Source organism: Peromyscus maniculatus, chromosome 11, assembly GCF_049852395.1.
Source record: "Peromyscus maniculatus bairdii isolate BWxNUB_F1_BW_parent chromosome 11, HU_Pman_BW_mat_3.1, whole genome shotgun sequence".
Classification (NCBI taxonomy): Eukaryota; Metazoa; Chordata; class Mammalia; order Rodentia; family Cricetidae; genus Peromyscus; species Peromyscus maniculatus.
This window is the reverse complement of record NC_134862.1, coordinates 69,315,446-69,337,746: the sequence shown is the minus strand read 5'-3', so window position 1 is coordinate 69,337,746 and position 22,301 is coordinate 69,315,446. Positions and strand designations below refer to the sequence as shown.

General features: G+C 39.8%; 1 protein-coding gene across 12 annotated transcripts in view; it reads left to right on the top strand.

The window, feature by feature from the left end:
• Rabgap1l (RAB GTPase activating protein 1 like) overlaps positions 1-22,301 on the top strand; it is a 566,460-nt gene extending 544,159 nt beyond the window's left edge. For all 12 annotated transcript variants that reach the window (XM_042258403.2, XM_042258404.2, XM_076547797.1 and 9 more), the window contains 5 exons: positions 4,557-4,661; positions 6,510-6,593; positions 10,103-10,174; positions 14,532-14,729; positions 17,041-22,301. In XM_042258403.2, coding sequence (XP_042114337.1) covers positions 4,557-4,661; positions 6,510-6,593; positions 10,103-10,174; positions 14,532-14,729; positions 17,041-17,193 — 612 coding nt within the window. In that variant the 3' untranslated portion in view covers positions 17,194-22,301. The remainder of the gene's footprint in view (positions 1-4,556; positions 4,662-6,509; positions 6,594-10,102; positions 10,175-14,531; positions 14,730-17,040) is intronic.

Sequence of the window (22,301 nt, the reverse complement as noted above, 5' to 3'; positions counted from 1 at the left end):
ATATAAGAATGTATAACTTTATAAACAAGAGAATATTACTTGAAAAGTCATCTTATCTGCAAGAGAATCCCTTTTGTGGGTTAGTCTGAAATGATTGAAACTGAGTATTGAGTACCTCTGTACTTCTTGTGGACATTAAAATCAGTTCCTTTGGGAAGGGTTCTAGGGGCAAGTGATGTGGTCTGGTAGGTATAGTGTTTGCTATGCGAGCAGGAGAACCTGAGTTTGAGTCCTCAGTACCAACCAGGATAGTGTGCATCTGTAACCCAGCACTGAGGGAAGGGAAACAGGCAAATCTGGAATTTGTTGGCTAGCCCTCCTAGACAAATTGTTAAGCTCTGAGGAAGACACAAGGGATTAACCTTTGGCCTCTATACATACGCATATGTGTATACACACACACACACACACACACACACACACACACACACACACACACACGTCCATCATGCCTTTATTTCTCCCTTCCTGCTTTGCTATATATATCCATGGCTCTCTCTGCCTTTTAAAACAGTGGTATCCTAGAACCTTTGTTTTGTAGCTAATTATATAGAAGAAAGAATCAAAACTGCTGTTTCATGCATCTCTCCGAACTTCTGATTTTGCAGTTTCTGCCTCTGCAGAAGGTTTTTTCTTGTCACACGGACTTCTGGTCTACTGCTCTTCAGGGAAGGGTATTAGCCTAGGAGTGAGAAGACTGGCTTTACCTGCTCCTCCTGTATGCCCAGGACCTTTGCTTTCAGTAGATCAGAATCCAGTGCTGTAATCAAAATAGCAAACATTACTACATGTGAAAGTGGGTTGTATGTGAGATGATGTGTAAAGTAAATAAATGCTGGCTAGGTACTTTTTTCAAAATAAGTAATTCCTTATCCTTGTCACTGTACTGCTGGGCTAGGTGTCTGGGATACCCTGGGCAGCAGAGGTACCTCAGCTTTTCTCTCGGACAAAGGACTCTTTTCTTCTGACAACTCAGCCTTAGACTACTTATTAAATAAGGATTCCTCAGGGATTAGAAACGATTAAAGAAACATCTTCATTTCAGTCGTTTCAGGCCCTTTTTGTTCTCCTGTGCTCTTAAGGAACAAGAAAGAAGAGATAAAATTAGTGCTTTCCCATGGAGATATGTCTGAGTTCCTTCTGACCACGGGCCAGAAGCTCAGGTCTTGAGAGTGTGTGCATTCTTTTGTTTTGTTCTAAATTGGACAGTTGGCCTGATGAGTTTGATCAAAAATCCTTTTATAAGATCCTCATCCCAGGGGCTTGGGGATTTAGCTCAGTGGTAGAGCGCTTGCCTAGCAAGCACAAGGCCCTGGGTTCAGTCCTCAACTCTGAAAAAAAAAAAAAAGATCCTCATCCCAGTTTACTCAAGCATTGGTTTGGGTCACTGGTTGATTTGTGACTAAGTAGGCATTGCAGTCACTGTTTCTCTCCTGTATTTATGTCACAGAAGCCATCAACTGTGATTTAAACTTCAAATATCAATAATCATTATAACTAAAGACTTGATAATGTTCTATTCAGACTATCAAATTATGATGAAGGTTTTATAATTTGGGTTCACAGGTAGTGTTTGAGTAAATCTCTGTTTAATATTATGCATGTTAAATATTTTAGACAATGCCTGCTTGAACAAGGAATAGAATTAATGGGTATATAGAAATCCAGAAACCTATTTTTACAGGTGGAGTCAGATCATTTGTGATCTGGTCTTATTTTGATAGGCAGGAGAATGACTTCTACTTCACTGTTTAACATAGAGTAGATCCTTGGAATAAAGTTTCCTAGAAGACTGTGGAACTCCACACACGCAGGGCTCATGGACACTTGCCCAGTCAATTATATAAAGCCACCTATCATGGCCTAACAATGACTATCCAATAGAAAACATATATAAAAAATTATAGGGTCTTCAGCATAAATATTTAAATGTTTTTTTAATATTTCACAAGGAAGGGCTTCTGTTCCTTATAGTTTCCAAAACTAGAAAATGGCTGGATATGCTACAAGACTTAAACTTCCCACTGAAGTCTGCATAGCATTACTGTTCACGTTGACAGAATGCTAAGGTATCTCTCTTGAAGACATCAGATTTTTTTTTTTTTTTTTGGTTTTTCGAGACAGGGTTTCTCTGTGTAGCTTTGTGCCTTTCCTGAAACTCACTTGGTAGCCCAGGCTGGCCTCGAACTCACAGAGATCCGCCTGGCTCTGCCTCCCAAGTGCTGGGATTAAAGGCGTGCGCCACCATCGCCCGGCGAAGACATCAGATTTTTAGAACATTATTTCAGAGTTTATACTGTGCATATATTAGGATTGTCCTCTTTGCAAATGAACATTTGCTGAGTTGTGACAAAAAGGAGCTGTTGCCATCTCTTTTTATCGGCAGAACTCTGATATTCTCAGGTAGAGCTGGACCCAGTAGGAGGCATATTTTGATTTCTTCTGATTGGTCATGCTGTGACCACCTATCAGGCACTTTGAGGATGGTCTGCTTGGTGAGTCACCTGAGATGTCTGGATAGCAGCTTGTAGAATTTATTATTGAATTCCTGTAATCTCTGAGATTCCCACAATTCATGAATTACAGTTTTTGCAAGTTGCATTTTGGGGTCTACCTGTAATTCTGATTTTTTTCCACTAAACTTGAAAATATTTTTTATAATTATTCATTGATTTATGTTGAAATAGGGGTGTGCATGTGCCACAGCATGTATGTGGAAGGCAGAAGACTTCTTGTGGGGGTGCTTTCTCTTCTTTTGCCGTGTGGGTTCCAGGAATAGAACTCAAGTTGTCAGGATTAGTGGCCAGTGCCTTTACCTACTGGGCCAATCACTGTTGCCTCCCCACCTAAAATTTAATGCATCAGAATAAATTTTAGAGTCTTTAAGAGGTGGGGAGGGGGGAGGGTGGTGGTGGTGGTGGTGTGTGTGGTGTGTGTGGTGTGTGTATCTCATGTAGCCATCTTGGCCTCTGATTCACTGTGCAGTCAAGGATAACATTGAACTTCTGGTCCTCCTTCTTCCACCTGCTGAGTGTTGAGATTACTGGCATGCCCCACTAAGTCCCACTTCTGTAGCAATAGGAACTGAAGTCAGGGCCTCTGCATGCCTAACAGGCATACCGTCTAAGAGCCCCACACCCCACTCAACCCTGCTGCCCTGAGTCTGTAAGATGCCTAAGGAAATTTTTCACCTTAAATACCCAGTGGTTCTTTCTGAATGCTCTGAAAACAGTCTGGCCCCTAGAGCATAGGGTGTTGGGACTAGAAGGCAGTGAAAACTGAGAATCTGGGTCGAAGTTCTCTGCCAGTTTCCAGCAAACTTTTGGCTCAACCATCTAGACCTGTGGAAAAGATGGCGAAACACAAACAGAAGCCACCTGGCCAACGTGCATGATTACTTAGATGACATTTGGCCACTGTCAGCTAAGGACAGTTTCTTCAGATAGTTGCCTCTCCTCTGCCTCAGGGTCTTCTCTGCTAAACTCATCCTGTGGCCTTTTGCCACCTCCTCTGCAAGCAGTCTCCTTCTCCAGTTCCTTAGAAAGCCACATCCATTCAGTCACTAACCACTTAAGAGATTGCTCCTGTCCCCAGGGTGGCTGTGGTGCCAGCGACAATAAAGAGCAAAATAGATATGGTTTCTCCTGGTGTTTAAAGCATAGTGGCAAGACATGTAAGTCCCACGCATATTTATTACAGTGCTGTGGAGTGTAACAGAAGAGAGAAAGCAGCAGAGGCAATTTAGATGGGAGCCAGTAGGGCAGGCTTGGGTTATGTTCGCCGTGATGTGAATGTGTGGCTAGAACCAAAGAGTGAAGTTAGGACCTCAGAGTATAAAAACAGACAAAGCTAGCTATATGAAATATACATGGGGAATTTTAGTTAATTTTGGTTCTGTATTCAAGTTAACAAAAAAGTACTCTCTAAGCTTCTCCTGCGTATTCTAGAAGTGCAGTCTTAGCTGCCTGGATTTCTGGTACAAACTGCAGCTTTTCATAGCCTCTCATATTGGTTCTCTGTCACAGTTTCTTATTTTGCTCACAGACCTATATAAATGACCCCATGGGCCTGTTTACATCAACTAGTTTTCAAATTTTTCTACCAAAATATGTCCATGGATCAGTCTGTTTACTTGTCCTCTCTGTGTCTGCCCCGTATGTTTCCAAAACTTGTGTGTGAAAGGCTCTTCCTCCTCATCAGGCCCATGTCTTCAGAGTATATGCTCGTGGGACATATAGAAATATTCAAGAAGTGTTTAGAAAGAACACAGACTTCAATGTCATTCACATCCAAATCAAAGTCATGCTTGTTATATTTGCTGTTTAACCCAAGATTGATCTCTCCGAGCCTTAGTGTTATTAGCTATAAATTATTGTTCTGTAAAGATTAGAATGATGTGAGCCAAGTGGCCACATAAAATTGGTTAGAGAAAAAAAATCCACCCTCAAGGTAAGCTGGAAGAGAGGAGAATAACCTGAAGTAATCAAAAGCATGCACATGATTCCATCCCTTTCTTTATGGCTTGCCTTTTTTTTTTTTTTTTTTTTCACTTGCAGGCAGAGGACAAGGCTGACGTGCTGAACAAGGAGCTCCTCTTGACCAAGCAGAGGTTGGTGGAGACTGAGGAAGAGAAGAGGAAGCAAGAGGAGGAGACTGCCCAGGTAAAAGGCACAGTCAGGCTTTCTGTGTATGGATAGACTTACAGGAAGTTCCCTAATATTATAGAAATAAATAAATGTAAACATTTATTTTCCCCCTAAATGAAGGGGAATGTTAAGTAATAATTCTCCCTTTAAACATCTTTAAGGAGTTTGCCTTCACTGAGATGTCCAGCGAGAATGTTGTTTTTTCTAGATCTAGTGACTTTTAGTTATGATCCGAGAGCTTTGATGAATCTGGAAATTTTCTGCCTTATCTTCAAGATCGTTGACTCTTCTGAAGTAGCTGTGAACACTGCTGACTTGGAGACCTGTGGTGGTTTCTGCCCGACTGACAGAGCCCTGGTCTCCATCATTGGCTTCATTCTCCTGAATCACAGCACAGTGCTGGACATGACATTGTAGAATTACTCAGCCAACATCTCCTGCTCAGGACATGAGTAACTTCCCGAGGGAGAAGCCTTCTGAAATCATGAGTTTCCTCCTGAGGAAAATTCAGTCATGCTAAATATAAACTGAATTTATTCTCAAGAATTTCAAAGGCCTTCATCCAAGCAACCAGAGAAAGTGTCAGTGAAGACACATATGGGGAGATGTGTCATTAGCACCTTCCAAGGTCTACAAAAAAAGTTCTGTGATTTTTTTCCATTGAAATATGTTTAAAAATGAATTCTTCATATCAGCTCTCAAATTATGAATTGGAAGAATTCATCTTTGGGGGTTTCTTTTTAGAGATTTGTCTTACCTTCATTTATGTATATATGTGTGTGTCTTTATATGCCATGTATGTGTGGGTACCCACAGAGGTCAAAAGAGGGCATTGGATCCCCTGGATCCAAAGTTACAGACAGTAATGAGCCTCCTGATACGAGTGCTAGGAACTGAATTCAGGTTTTCTACAAGATCTTTATGCCCTCTTACCTGCTGAGCCATCTCTTCAGCCCCAGTAATTTTGGTTTTAGTCTGTGTATGTATTGAAAGACTCACTAGAGCAGGTGTTTGCTTGCTTGCTTGCTTGCTTGTTTGTTTGCATTTCTGTTTGGCCAACAACTTGGCAGAATCCTGGTATCTGAGCATTTTCATCACTTAACCTTCCTGTATCCTAGAATTCTATGGCTGCTGCTATAATATTTATAATTTAGCAATCACTAACTACAACAAATACCCCTATGCTGTGTCATTTTTTCCTTCTGTCCAGTTTCCTGAACCTTCAGTCCCTCTTAAGAGCTCTTATCATCCATCCCTTCCTGACTCCAGACCTCTTACCCCTGCAACAACAATGGCAGTGGGGACTGTAGACAGGGAGGCCAAAATATAGCCCAGCATTAAGAGTAACATACTTGGAACACAGTCTTGCCCTGCTATTTTGTTGTAGACTCACAAGAAAGACAGCTTCTGAGCTGACACTTAGCATTTATCAAGTACCTGGAAAGCAGAAGCAGTTCTATTATAGGACTACTGGTATGTCTTCTACTTTATAGAAAAGAAAGCCTTCTCCATCTCTGTAAGTGGTAGGTTTTGAATTATGCAAATCAGGGAGACTTGAATGTAGATGTTTATGGAAATTGATTAACATTTTGATTGAAGGGCTAGAGACATGGCTCAGCAGCTAAGAGCACTTGCTGCTCATGCAGAGGACCAGAGTTCTTCGCATCCAAGTTGAGCAGCCCACGACCAGCTGTAACTCCAGGTCTAGGGAATCCAGCACCCTCTTCTGACCTTCACTGGCACCGGCACACATATGCATACCCACATACACATGTACAAAATTAAAAATAAAATCTTTAAAAAGAAAACCAAATTTGACTGTCCTGATGTTTCTCTCTCCCTTTTTCTTTTTCCTTTTTTAAGCTAAAAGAAGTCTTCAGGAAACAGCTAGAAAAGGCAGAATATGAGATAAAGAAGACTACAGCTATCATTGCTGAGTATAAACAGGTAATGTGCCATGTGGGTTTTTAATTATTTTGTATAAAAGCAATTGCTTTTGTTTGTTGTTTCCAGAGATTTCTAGATTGACTGCAGTGTCTTTCTTACTCTCTACTCTGGAATAGGCAGCAGTTGCATTTGCTTGCTGGTAACTTGAGAAGCCTAGTTAACCAATACAGTCTGCTGGCTTTTTTTTTTTTTTTTTAAACTGTCAGATAGCTCCTGTGGGGTAGGAAACAGTCCCATTGGGACTCTTTTCTAGTAGGTCACACTGGTAACATTTGCCTCATTGCAAAGCTTAGTAACTCTATTAAATGGCAGTAGCCAGGGGAATATGTTATCATCTGCTCTCGTGGTTCAAAATAGTGCTTTTCTCTCAGGCTGGTTATGTAAACTTGCCCTCTGTAAGGCAGGACTGGCAGAAACTCTTCTGTGGGTCTTAAAATGTTTATTTTAATAGAGAGCTGTCTCTACCTGAAGGTATTCCTGGCTCCATCACCCAGGTGGTTCTAGAAAGCCTTCACTCTGGTTCCTGTTGTGTCTTCTTGTCCTTCTTCTTCTTGTTAGCTAGACATGGGAAGGACCCCCTCATCCTGAGAGACTTTGAATTGAATACTTACATTCCAGGCTTTCAGAACGTACAGTGCTACATGCTGTTTTCTGATTAGGGGATTTCCTTGGATGGCAATATATAAAGGATGTTGATATCTGATATGTGCATTTTTATAAAGTCTTTTTTATGTGTATAAGTGAAATTTATGTTTTGTAGTAAGTTAGTTACATACAGAAAAATATAAAACAAGCCTCCTTTAATTATACTAACTAGAGATACCACTGTATTCAGTATGCATCATTGTATATGTAAAGGAGGATCCAGTCATATATTAGGAACATCTTTTCATAAGGCTGCCTCAAGGCTGAGGCTATAGATCTGTGGTAATAAATGCATAAACATACACACAAATACACACATACTTACATAAACACACACATACAAACATAAACATACATACATACATACATATATACATATGTGTCTGTGTGTAAATATCCTTTCTGTTCATGGAATATGTATTAGAAATGAGCTCTCTTCCACCTTTTGTGATAGCAGCATGTTTATTTAACGCTTTCTGATGGTGAAGCTTGAAACTTCAGGGGATCATAATATGAATTAATCTACTTTTTCTCCTTTAGGAAGTATTTTTTTTTATTCTTTTATTTTGAAGCAAAGTCTAATGCAGCCCAAATGACCTGAACCCTTAATTCTCCTGCTTCCTAGGGCTAGTACTACAAATATGTACTCTCACACCACCCTCTAGCTTGTCTTAATGGGAGGCTAATTCCTGCGCATAGACATAAGGAACTCACTCTATGTGGGGAGTGAGGAAGTATCTTTTTTCCTATCAGTACATGTGCTCCCAGAGCAGGCACAGGAAACCTCTTTTATGAACATGTTACGATTTGAACTGCACTTCAAAGACTAGGAAAGACTTGGAGTGTGCATTTGAATGAATGCTGGATGGAAAATGTTGGAGAGGTGTCATGGAGGTAGATTAGTGAACAGAAAAGCATTTCAAATACAGAAATGACACAGAAGTCCACAGGGCCACGTCTGTGCTAAAGAGTTGGGGTTTGTATTGGTTTGAAACAGGAATTTCTGAGCAGAAAGTGGCTGCTGGTGGATGTACTATTGCACTATTCAGATCTAGTGAGGAATATGGAGCCAGCGGGAGAGATACACAGGCAAGAACACAGTCTACATTAAAAACGAGAAGAAATAGTGCCGAAAGCCAAAATAAGTGTCTTAAGGTTTCTGTTGCTGTGAAGAAACACCATGACCACAGCAACTTTTACAAAGGAAAACATTTAATTGGGGCTGGCTTACAGTTTCAGAGGTTTATTCCATTATTATCATGGCGGGAAGCATGGCACCACGCAGGCAGACATGGTGCTGGAGAAAGAGCTGAGAGTTCTACACATGGATCAGCAGGCAGCAGGAAGAGAATGCCACACTGGGCCTAGCTTGAGCATCTGGGATGCTTCCCCCAAAAAGGCCTCAGTAGTCCAATAAGGACACACCTCCTAATAGTGTCACTCCCTGGTGACCAAGCATTCAAACACATAGGTCTGTGGGGGACATTCCTAGTCAAACTACCACAATGAGTAATAGTTAAAACAGAGGAGACACAAGGGTTTGTTTGGGGTTGGTTGGTTTGTTTTGTTAGAAAGGACAAAGGTAATTCTAAGATTTTTGTGGGGAAATTAGATGCAAATCAGCACAGGAAACATTAAGACTGTGAGCCCTGGAACCTGTCACCACATGCAAATACATTTTTAATTGCTATATTATACTACAGGTGGCTACTATATTTCAGATGCACAGCCTTACAAGGCTTTTAACATGGGTTCTGAATTCAGGGCCTCATGCTTGCTTAGCAATCCCTCTTGCTCACTGACCATCCCTCCAGCCCTTAATTTTTTAAAAATATTAACTAGAAGTTTTTAAATGTTTTCTTTTTGGAGGGGTTAGAGAGATGGCTCAGCAGTTAAGAACATGTGTTGCTCTTACAAAAGGCCTGGGTTCATTTTCCAGCATCCACATGGTGACTCACAACCATCTGTAACTCCAGTTCTAGAGGATCCAATGCTTTCTTGTGACTTCTGTGGACACTGGGCACACATGAGATGTACACACATACACTCAGGCAAAATAAATAAAATAAATAAAATAAATCTTGATAGGTTTTATATGTTGCAGCCAGTGTACACTTTAAAATTTGATATTCCTTGCTTTTCATTCATGTTTCTATTTTGTCAGATGTTTTAAGACTTGTTTTCATTCATTTTTGTAAAAGGAAAGATTCTTATTTCAGTCAATAGATTTGAACATTCTACTTTTTAAGTATTTTCACCCTGGAAAGCATTTCTTTCTACTTGTTCCCAGTACTTACTAACATCTTATTTCAGAACCAACCATCAAATAGATTTTTATTAAATGTGTGCTTTTTACTGGTCAGGTGCTAAATAGTTCTAGACCCTGCACATCCATTGTTTTTGTTTGATTACTATAGCATAGCCCTGTTTAGTCAGGAAGGAGCTAAGTGATACTTAAGGAAACTTTTATGATTGAAAAGAGATATTCTGAAGCCCATTGGGAATTGTTGCTGGTTCAGAGTTCTTTTCACTGAATTCCCAGTATAACACCTTCTACAGAGTAGATTCTCAATAGAGATTCTACAGGTGATTCTACAGAGAGACTATGATTCAGAAAGCCACAGAAAGCTAGTGACAAGAAGATGCTCATCTGTCCCATAATACGTCTCTCCTGATTAAGTCATGCTTCACACATGGAGCTCACAGGCCTTCTGCTTGTTTCAGAAATGACTAGGTTTGCAGTGCTGCTTATTTGCAAAATGTCCCCTAGGATCAGGCATGCTAGTGTGCTTTGTGAGTTGATAGACAGTTGTGTCACTGGTCATTCTGTTTTCTAGTAAAGAAACTCTCTTTTCTGCCTTTAGATATGTTCTCAGTTAAGTACCAGGCTGGAAAAACAGCAAGCAGCCAGCAAGGAGGAGCTGGAAGCAGTAAAGGTAAGAAGTGGGCTACTTCTGTGATGTAATTTCTTCCAAATCCATCCCCAGATACCCCCTCTCCATCTTGTGTAATTCAGACGCTATGCAGAGTCTCAGTCCTTTTCCCTGCCACAGGTATGTCTTTCCTGACATTTATGTTCCTATAGATGGCATGGGACTTCGGAGGCAGGTAGTAGGAAAGAAAAGACTATAGAAGCCCGGAATCTTGAGGCTTTCTTGGGTGGTAAGAACCTGAGATGTTCATCAGCTCACACCTGACTATTGCCTGAATTGACTGGCTTCCATTTGGAATTCTGCGAGATCATCCTGACACTCTTTGGAACAGCCAACACTATTGGCTGGAAAAACACTTGTTAGTAACCAATTGATTCAACAATTTTTTTAATAATTAAAAAAAAGTAAAATATAATAAAACAAAAACTACCACCTTGGAGTTGGAGAAGACAAACAGAAGGAAAAGAGCCCAAAAGAAGGCACAAGAATCAGAGATTCACTCGTTCTCACACGCAGGAAGCCATGAAAATGTTCTTCAAGAGAATGTACACCAGTTGTTTTTATGCTGCCCCCTGGTGGGTCAAACTCCTTATATCATTTTGGTACTTGAGAAAAGCCATTGATTGCTCTTGTTTTTGTTTGTTTGTTTGCTTGCTTGCTTGTTTTGTTTTGATTTTTTAAAATTTTCTCTTGGGGGGGCGCTGCAGGGATGAGGGGAAGATATGGAGGGACTGGGAGGTAAGTGGAATTAGGGTGCATGATGTGAAATTCCCAAAAATATCAATAAAGAAATTGTTTAAACTTTTTAAAAGGAACAAAAGTAATGGGAAAAGTGAATATGATCAATCTGTACAAAACTCTTAAAGAACTAATAAAATTATACCACATGGATTGTTATTCCTAATAATATCAATATATAATATATCCTTAAGAATACCAACACTAATACAGTGTTAGTTTACCAGATGTCTTTCTCTTTGAAGATACTCTGGTTTCATAAGTGTTTCCTAGGAAACTTAGCATTTAATAGAGTTGAAAAGTTAACTTAATCTTTTTTTTTTCAAAATAAAACATCACCTGTGTAGATGTAACCGTCTTGTTAAATAAGAAACACAGAGCCAATGCAGAGATGAAAGCCCAAGAGGTCAGAGCTAAGAGCTAAAAACCTTACCCTTCACTGTTGCTGCTGTCCTCTTCAGCCAAGAGAGCTACTTCCTGTGTGTTTGTCTTTTTTATAGACTTTCTATTCTGCCTTCTCATTGGTTGTAAACCCAACCACATGACCTCCGCGTCACTGCCTATCTGTACAGACCTCCAGGTCTTCTATGGTTGGTATTGAGATTAAAGGCATGTGTCTCCATGCTGGCTGTATCCTTGAACACACAGAGATCCGCTTAGCTCTGCCTCCCAAGAGCTGGGATTAAAGGCGTGTACCACCACCACCCAACTTCTGCAATGGCTTGCTATTAGCTCTGACCCCAGGCAACTTTATTAATTAATGTGCAAATAAAATCACATTTCAGTACAAATAAAATATCACCATACACCTGTGTCATAAGATTATTTTAGATGTTAAATAAGATAATGTATATAAAGTACTTAGATTAATTTGGAAGATGATATATTTTATATATCCTACAAGGCAAGTTACACACATAAACAGCATTTAGGAAATAGAGGACAGTTCTGTGTTCGATCACACTGACAATCAGAGCTATAGAGAAGACAAAATCTAAGAACTACAGGACAGAGGGCTTTGGGATAATACAGGGCTCATAGAATTCAGTTAGAGAGAAGGATGTAAAAGAATACTCTGGAAAAACAGTGTGAATGAAGACACAGAGTCAGCATTTTCGTTATTCATTAGAGGAGACAGTTGTGAGTAGGATAAGTAGTAACTAGGAATGGGGAAAAACAAGAAGGTAAGATGAGCTAAAGAAAAGTGATGGTATCCTAAGAGAAAGGTGAACTTGTATCAGAAGAGTGACTAGCATCTGTAGCACCTGCTGTGCACAGCACTCAGGGCTGTCCTAAAGCTTCCTATGCATCTTCCCTTTAGCCCCATGCCTATCCTAGGAGACACACGTGACTGTCTTCCAGTGGTTGAGGGGAGGCCCCAAATAGGGGTTCATTGATTAAATTACAGTGCTAGTAAGCAGTAGAAATAGGATTTGAACCCAGAGTCAGACTAATCCATATTCTTGGTCATTAGCCTCCAGTGCTGCTTCTGCATCTCATTTGGTATGGTGTGTAAGTTTGATTCTCCAGTGTCCTATAATACTGTGACAGTTCTAGTTCATCCTCTATACTATAATCACAATGGTCATGCCCATATACAAATTTTACTACTCACTCTGTGTATGTTTATACTTAAAGACATATAACCAACTCAAAAGAACACTGGCTTAAACACAAAAGATATATTTTAAAAAAAAAAAAAAAAGCCTAGGACTAGAGAAGTAGATCCTTGTCCACATTATCCTAATGTAATGTAAACAATAACACCATTTTCTTGAAAAGGAGCTCCTCTTGTTCACTGTAACCCCAGGGCTTCCATCAGCAAGGTCACATAAAGACCAAATTACTGACTGAAACTTACACCAACATTCCTACACTCCAAAGCTTTAAGCCAGTGGAGATGCAAAGATCTAACAGCCTTATTCTGGCAGAGCAAGATCTTTCTAAGCAGGCTTAGAAGCCTTCTGAACTACATTTCTGCTTATATTATCAGAACTTAATTCATGGTTACACTTAACTGCAAAGGAGTCTAAGAAATATCACCATTTGTCTGGACATGCTGCCAGAGCAAATCAAATCAAGGGTCTATTACAAGAAAGGAGAGGATATTGGTAGGAATCAGCACAATCCGCCACACTTATCTACCGGATAGCGGCTCCATAGAGTGGGCAAATCTATCTTCAGCATGTAGCATGGGGCTGATGGGATGAATCCATCATGGTATATAAGGCCCTTACACCAGGCCACAGAGAACTCTGATTTCTCATTTCTAGCTGCTGTGTCTGCCTGCCCATTTCAGGTTCCTTGAGTTCTGTGAAGGTGCTCTCTGTGTTCTTTTCTCTGACAAAAGTATTATCCTTCTTTTGTGACCTCAGTCTATTTTATTTTGTTCAGTTAATGAAATGGTTTATCTAAGAGTAGATACTCCCTGTTGTAGACCAGTTACCTAGCATGCCCAAGGCCCCTTGTCCAATATCAAGTAACACCCCTCCCCCACATCCTAAGACACATAAAGAGGCTGGGTAGGTTGCTTACCCAGCTTAGTAATTTTTCATCATTTATAATGTAATAAAAACTCAGTATGCGTCTTACTTAGGCACCAAGTATTTAGTCAACAATAATAACCAAGTACTTAGTCAACATTAAAAGTATGGCAGATATTTAGTGTGTTTTATTTTGTGCCAGAACTGAGCTAATTATTGCCATAGGTTAAGTAGGAGGTTGAAAAGTGCTGTGTTTTTCAATGTGTCCAGTGAATATTACTCAACAATAATGTGAAGAGTGGAGTATGGACAAAATGAGAGACAAGCTGTTGGGGACTGGAGAGGTGAGACTTGAAGACAGAGCTGAAATGAGAAGTGCCAGAACATGTCAAATCAAGACTCTAATGATCGAGTGACCGGATGTTGGAGTAGCTAATGAAGAGAGAGCACCAAAGTTGCCAGATCTAAGTGGTGGAGTCACACCGACAGACGTGTAGTGAAGTTCCTTTATGCACATGTGAAAAGACTGTGGTTAACATTACAGACACATTGAGCCTCTTGTAACAGTAGGGCATCAAAATAGAAAGCATTATATGCCTGATGTGTAAATCATTTTGTAATATTTAGTGAAGCAAGAGCAGTGCTGTCTCAAAAAGAATTGCTTGTTTGGTGTGGTGCTCATGACTAACAATAGGAGCCTGCAGTCATGTCACCTCCATTCCCTTAACCAGTCAAACAAAAGGACATGCACACGGAGTACCTGTACTGGGACCATCTGGTGAGAGCACAGGTCCAACAGCGTCTTCAGAAACAGAACAGTGTTTGAAGACAGTGTGCCATCTTTGAAAGTCATGTACTTTCAATGTTTGAAGACAGTGTGCTATCTCTTTTATTATTTTATTTACTTATTTATTTATTTATTTATTTTGGTTTTTCAAGACATGGTTTCTCTGGGTAGCTTTGCACCTTTCCTGAAACTCACTCTGTAGCCCAGGCTGGCCTTCAACTCACCGAGATCTGCCTGTCTCTGCACCACCACCACCTGGCCCAATGCGCCATCTTTAAATGTCATGTATTTTGGGAAGTTGTTTAGCCTGTAGAATACAGTTTGATGTTGGGTGTCTCTTTTGTGTATTCAGGGTAAGATGATGGCGTGCAAACACTGCAGTGACATTTTCAGCAAGGAAGGAGCTTTAAAGCCAGCAGCCGTAAGTAGAGAGGACCAGGGAATTGAAGCCGATGACGAGAAGGATTCACTGAGGAAGCAGCTGAGGGAGATGGAGCTGGAGCTGGCACAGACCAAACTGCAGCTGGTGGAGGCCAAGTGCAAGATTCAGGTTGGTGATTTGATGAGAGGTCAAAAGACACAACCCAGACAACCCCATTACACAGCACAGACGACCCCTTTACACAACCATGGGTAGAGAAGATAGGTCTACAAATCCAACATGTATTGACAGTAAGTCATGAAAAGTTTTGTTTTTAAAGAGTTCTAATGTACAGATAGTTTACCATTGATACAGAGGAAAGTGAATTTGGTTCATAAGATGGCATACTCATTTTGATAAAATAATTAAAAAGACAGAGATATTCTCAATGTTTCAGAGTTGATCCATACTTTAATTTTGTAATTGTCAATTCTAAGTGCCATTTCACATAAATACATATACCAAGATGTCAGAGATAGTTCCAGGCCATTTCAGAAACTGTAAATTCTGTCCTAATTTCAAGACAAAATTCATTTTGTGGCTTATTTTTAAAGAAAGTTTCCAGCAACTCAAACAGTGGTTTGTGTGTGTGTGTGTGTGTGTGTGTGTGTGTGTGTGTGTGTGTGTGTGTGTGTGTATGTTTTGCCTGCATGCATGTCTGTGTACCACATGTGTGCAGTGCCTATGGAGGATAGAAAAGGGCATTGGATCTCCTGGAAATGGAATTTTACAGGTTTTACTCTTCCTCGAGAAGAGCAGCCAGTGGTCTTTCCTGCTGAGCCATCTCACCAGCCCTCAAACAACATTCTTTTGAAATCAAACACGTCTACTACAATAGAATCCAAAGATGTGTCAATTTACGTGCTGAGGAATGATGGAAAATAGTAAAAATTGTTCCTATAAATATATCACTACTATGTTTCTTCTCTCTCCTCTCTCTCTCTCTCTCTCTCTCTCTCTCTCTCTCTCTCTCTCTCTCTCTCTCTCTCTCTCTCTTTCTCTCTTCAAGACAGGCTCTGTGTGGCTCTGGCTGTACTGGAACTTGCTCTGTAGACCAGAATGGCCCTGAACTCAGAGATCCGCCTGCCTCTGCCTCCCGAGTGCTGGGATTAAAGGTGTGCGCCACCACTGTCCAGCAGATCACAATGCTTCCATAAAAACAGCAAGTTTTGTATGTAGAATAAAAAACACAGTAACATATAACATATAGTTGTCTAAACTCTGAGCCAGTGTCTGAAGTAGCTAGTGTTGGTTGGTGCTGCCTGACTCGATGTCCTGCCCAATGCAGCATGGACATGCTGTGTTCAGAACCAAGGCTGACGTGAAGTCACGTGATGGAATATGGACGAGTACAGACAGAAACATCTCAGATTCATTATGCATTTGGCCTTGAATTAGTTTTCTAACATTGCCAAATTTTTGTCATGACCTTCCCTACCTTCGGTTACATGACCCCATGTGGTGGAAGGCCTCACCCATACTTCAAGAAGCTGGACTGAGACCAACATTAAGGCATTCACCTTTAATCCCAGCACTCGGGAGGTGGAGGAAGGTGCATTTCTGAGAACTTGAGGTCAGCCTGGGCTATATAGTGAGAACTTGTCCTTTAAAAAGCAGCTGGGCTTTAGAACACTGTCCTGGGTTAGAGTCATGATGACCCTGCAAGTGGTACATTTCCTATCCCTAATGTGTCCTGTACCATCACATCTTATAGCATGTATTCACAGACACAAACATTAATAACTAAAGTTATATTTTGTGAGAACTTAATAGTGTGCCTTTTCCCCCAGTTTACCCTGAAATGTTTTCTCGGGTCCTTCACTTGGTCACTTTGGTTGGCTGATCTAAAAATGACAGACCAAACTCCTCTGTTGGTCTTACCTTCACAAGACACACTAATCCCACTCTTCCCTTTGGAGTTCTTTTAGGTCTCAGCTGATTGGCCAGATTCCTTTCTCCATTCTCTCCAAATTGGATAATAGCAATTAGAAGAATGGGCCTGGCTTCCTTGTGGACTTATCTGCTTTTTATCAGTAACCCACCCCGATGCTGCATTCAGGATCCTCAGCAGTGTGTCTAGTCTGGACCCTGACTGTTCTCAAAGGCAGTTTTTTAATTGAAACTCATTTGTACTCATATTCATTTGTGGTTTTAAACATGTAGTCTCCAATTGCAACCTAAACCTATATTTGGACCTGAATGGCAGGGAGGTAGAGAAAATAAAATGTGGTTAATTTCACTGTTCATAGAAAGCATGGATTCTCATTTTCATTGGTAACTATTTTAGCTCTCAACTTTTCTCTTCCATTAGGAAGCCAACTGAATGTCTCCTGGGCTTTGAGGGCGGGCGGGCTGCAAAGGCCTGGTGAATCTAAACAGTGTCTCTTCATTTATTCTGGCATTTATGTAACCTGTGATCTTCTTCTTCTTCTTCCATTAGGAACTTGAGCATCAGAGAGGCGCACTTATGAATGAAATACAAGCTGCAAAAAACTCTTGGTTTAGTAAAACCCTGAACTCTATCAAAACAGCCACAGGCACTCAGCCACTACAGCCACCACCGGCTCCCCAGCCACCCAAGGAGAGCACATAGCTCCACCGCCGCCGCCGCCGCAGCCAGTCACAAGAGCACAGTGATCAAAACAGAAACCAAGAATCCTCCCTGCTGTCCCCTTGAAGGAAAGGAAAGGAGACCAGAAAGCAAGTTAGAACCTTTAGTAGCTCTGCCTTTCGTGTATGCCATTTTCAAAGGGATGATATTTAAACTGACCTGATTTATGTTGCATATCTGTTTCCCAGCTTCTTCATGGAAAGCCACATTCAGATCCATCATAGTGTTACACACTGTTTTATAGGCCTGAAATTTAGTTGGAAATAAGTAACCTAGAACTAAATGCTTTTGTTTAGAATTATTTATTCATAATCATTTTTTTATCTCACATAAAAATGGAGACATGCTTTTCCAAGGTTAAAATGGTAAGACCTTTGTCATGGAATTCTGTTTTTAAAGGAAAATTAACCCTCTTTAACTTTCCAGGATTATTTAGATAAAGCACACTGTGGGGCCGCACATAACCACTGACAGGTTTCACACTGAAAGTGACTTCCAGAGTAGTGCTACTCCTGTCCCAAGAAAACAGACCAGGAGTTGGCTTGAAAGTCCCCCCAAATTCTTTTGAGTTGGCTACATTTGGAAATGGAGTGCCAAGAGCTGTGGAGTAGCTGGGCTACTGCACTCTAGGTAAATAGAGACTTCCAGTAAATGTGCAATCAAGTCGTTGGTCAGGCATTCTAGCAGATTCTTTGAAGGACTCCACATGGGGCTCATTCTCCTGATGTGCCTTTGTATGAACACAGAGGTGACTTGTGGCAAATGCAGCCTCAAAGATGGATATTTTCAGTGGCCGACTTGGGGACCCTCACTGGAGAAGTCTAAAAAGGTCCGTGTTCAGGCACTGTAGTTTTGAGTGGAACAGGATGATTTAGTGGATGCTGACACACTAGTTAAGGCAAACACTGATGTTCCGTACTTTACTAAAGGCTGTGATATTGCCAAGGAAGTTGAAGAGAGCTTCCTAGCACCTTAGTGTTAGGAAACTTTTCTAACTTCTCCCTAACCCCGAAACAGTGCCCTACACACCTGGGAATAAAGAAAAACAAGGGCATTTTTCACATTTTTGATTGACTAAACCTTTATAGAACTACTTAACTCATGGAAAGGTAAGGTTACTGTTTAAAAAAATTGGTGCAAATATTTTTTCAATTATATTTGACATGCCTGTATAAATAGCCCTTACAAGAAATTCTTTGGTAACAACAAAACTAATTTTTCCATTTCTAAGCTACTATAGAAGTCTCTGGTCCCTTTACAGCATCCAAACTACTGTCAGTCATGTATAGTAACATTTCTTCATATTCATCTTAGGCTTCATTGTTAAGCATACTGTTTCCAAAGTATCTCAGACTATTTAGTCCAGAGGGCTCTCCTCTGTGCCATATGTTGTAACTGTAATAACACACTCTAGAGGTAAGCCTCAGCAGAGCCCTCCCACCCCCAACTTCAAGTTGCTCATGATAGAGCCTTTCCTCTAAAATCATTTTTGAGTTCTAGTATGTGAAATTTCTTTAATCTCTAAATGTCTCTATTATCTACAGGCCATAAAACTAATATGGTTGTTTGATATGTTACACTTATCAAACAATACCTCCCATATAGAAGTTTCTGTTTTTTCTGGTGTCTTTCATCAGAAGATTCACTTCTTTTTACCAAAAGACAATAACCCAGAACTCCAGATGTCTCTGTTGATTTAACATTCCCTGAATCTCTGATAAGCTATTTTTTCTATTAAATATAATGGCAAGCATATTACATCATTTCTGTCAGTCATTTAGTGCAACCAATTAACTTTATTGGTCCTGGGCACTTGGACTCCAGAAAGCCCTGGACAAGTCACTTTTTCAAATGGCCAGCTAAATTAAGGTGCATTTCTGTGAACTTCTAATACCATTTCCAGCTCTTTCTAACTTCTGAAAATAAATACATTCCACAGAATACCGAAGTTGAATAATTTTCATAAGTGGTAAATGAGGGAAACAAAATGGCTCTTGATCAAGTATCTGTTCAGACTCATGGCCCCTTTTTCTCTTTAAACAAAATCACCAGGACCATATATTTTAAGAGTTAAATATATCTTTTGAGTTTTCATCTAGCTCTTATAAAAGACATAATGGCAATACATAATCTCTTTTGTTCTCTGGTATCATATGATACTTGGGCGTGTATATTGGTATTTTGGTATTATGTTTAAACTTCCCTGCATTATACCATCTTTTCAAGAGATAATATGTGATTTCTTGTTCACTATTTCACGATAGCAATGCCTCAAACCATACATTCCTCACTATTGCTTGAGAACTCCAGAATGCCAACATAAAGCAACTACTCATCAGTTTCACTTACTACTTTATATATATATTTGAGAATTGAAACTTTTTTTTCTTGAAACAGGTTCTACTTATGTAGTCTAGGCTAGCCTTGAACTTAGAACCTTCCTACTTCAGCCTTCCAAGTGCTGAGATTATAGGTAGGCACCACAAGAGCTAAAATTACTCTCTTGAATTCCTTATAGAAAAAAGATAAACCATCCAAGTATCCAAGATATTTTTCAAACATGGTACTTTCTTTCATCCTTTCCTAAGATTTACATGATAGTAAACACTCCTCTAAAATGCTAATATTTGTAGCATCTGGGAAGTGATCATTTCTCTTTTCATTGAGTTCTATAGAATAAATGAAGATTCAACTCATTCATTGGCTTTTATAACTTAGTCTCATTTAGTATATTCTCAAAAGACACCATGCTGGATTTTGGAGTGCCTATGTTTGGTACACATCCTGAGCCAAGTCACAGTGGTTATTTTTAGTACATATAATTTAATGTAAAGAAATTCTTGGTTTCCTGCACTTCAGTATAGGAGTTCCTATCAGAAACAGTAATGGGAATGCCAATAAGCCTGTACCCTGGATTTTCATGAAGTATCTGCTGTCCCCTCACCATCTGTTAAATTAGTCATTTCTTTTCCTTTGGCTTTCTAGAATGTACCTGATAGAGTTAAAAAGACCCTTTGTAATGATGATGAGAGTTTAGTTTTTGTTTCATTTGCTTTAAAAATGTTCACCGTTTCCTACATTATATATTTATTTTTCTCCAGCTCCTACTCTGTTTCAGCTATTTTCCAGTTAGTAGCTAGTGGTTTCATTTCTTAGTTAAAGTAAGAAAACTGAAACAATATACAGGTCAGAGGGCACAGCAGATAAAAAATGATTCCTTTACATTTGTAGTCTCTTAGGTTAGGTCTCAGTGTTGGTTGTGGTGGTACATACCCACAATCCCTGCACTCAGGAGGCTGAGGCACAGGCGTACCTGTGAGGTCAAGGCAAGCATGGGGCTACACAGTGAGTGCCAAGCTAGCCAGGATTACATAGCCAGGCCCTGTTTCAAACAACACACAAAAGATCAGATGTGCAGCTAATATCAGGACTGAGCTTTGCTGTGCCTCAAGGAAATTGACTCTGCTAATGAATTCACCGACCCTGTGCATCCAACACTAAGGTAGTTGTCTGTATTTTAGGACTCCTATAAGTGGACAGAAAGGAAATTTTAAAAAGACTTAGTTTTCTCTTCTAAGAATGACACTAAAAAATGATTGTATTACATAACTTATTCTTTATAATATTCTACAATAGATGATTCTCTTCTCTTGCTTTAATATCTAGTAAATGAGATAATGAACAATTCTGTTGTATGGTTTGAATATTTGGAGATGCGTTTGCATGTGTGCACAGTGAGTGTGTGTGTGTGTGTGTGTGTGTGTGTGTGTGGTGAAATTTTATAGGGTATCCCTTTTTCTTTTGTTTACCTAGATACATTGCAACCAAATGCACATTAGATTTCAAGACACAGTGATCAAAACTGGAAGCCCAGACAGCAGCTCTGTGGCCTGTTTCCAATGACCAAGCATAAAATTCTGTTGGTCTTTGTGCTGAGGGTCACACTGAGCATTCTTTCTTCCCTATGGTGGCTTATATGTAATACATGCAAGGCACTTTATGTTATCTATTTCCTTAACTTTCAAATCTGTAAAAAATGAGGACCCCCATTTGGACTATACCTCAACAGGTGACGCTGATCTTGAATTATAAGAAAAGTAGATGCTTGTTCAAGTGACGAGTCAGCTATCTGCGTATCATTCTCAATTTCCTCTTAAACAAACAAAACCCTACAGCTTGAGCTTGCCTCCAGTGAAACACACCACCTGCTATAAAACAGTCTCCATCAATATATCCCCCTCATTCTGCCCTCACCTCTGGTTTATCATTAACTGTATTTGAAAAGTTTGAGAAAAATGAATCACTGAAAAGAAAATGAACATTATTTTTATTGGCAATTGATAAACATGACTTTCCACTAAACTACAACTCTGAATAACTATATTACATATAGAAAAAGATCAAAAAAACTGATTTATGAGACTATAAATGCATCAAAAGACTAATGTCATGAAAGCACAAGAATAAAGCTGGAGATGATCCCAGAATCCAAGATGTCCCAATAGCCTTCTACATTGGTTTCACTATTCTTGGCATTTTGCATAATGCATGGATTCTTAGTTCAAATTAGGGAAAAGGTTTTTGTCAGCCCCATTCCTTTCTTTCCAACTCCTACCTTTGCCTTACTGAGGAGGTAGTACAAACCTTATGCTGTCTGTCTTTGTGAGACATGGTTTTCCCCAGCATCTACAGTGAAAACAGGTTAGAATAAAGGAGTTGATTAGTCTGGGAGTGCTAATTGACTATAAAACCAACATTAGCCATCAATCTCTTCCTCTATAAACACTGACCAATTAGTTGTTTCCATAATGCCATGTATTATGTATAGTACACTCTATTAATGTAAATGTGATGCTCGTTAAGAAAGTGCAATTTATTGTACATTGTCTCAATAAATGTTTACTTTTATAATCGTTATGAACTTGAAGTGGATTGGTATCTTGTGTAGATGTGTGAATGAAACCTTGTGAATAAACTAATGTGACCAAGAAGGTAACCAGGTGGCTGTTTTTGTGAGCCAGTGATGTTTTCAATGCTTTGTGTTGCCCCTTCGGTCCCATTAAACAGTAATAAACATTTGTTTTAAAGTC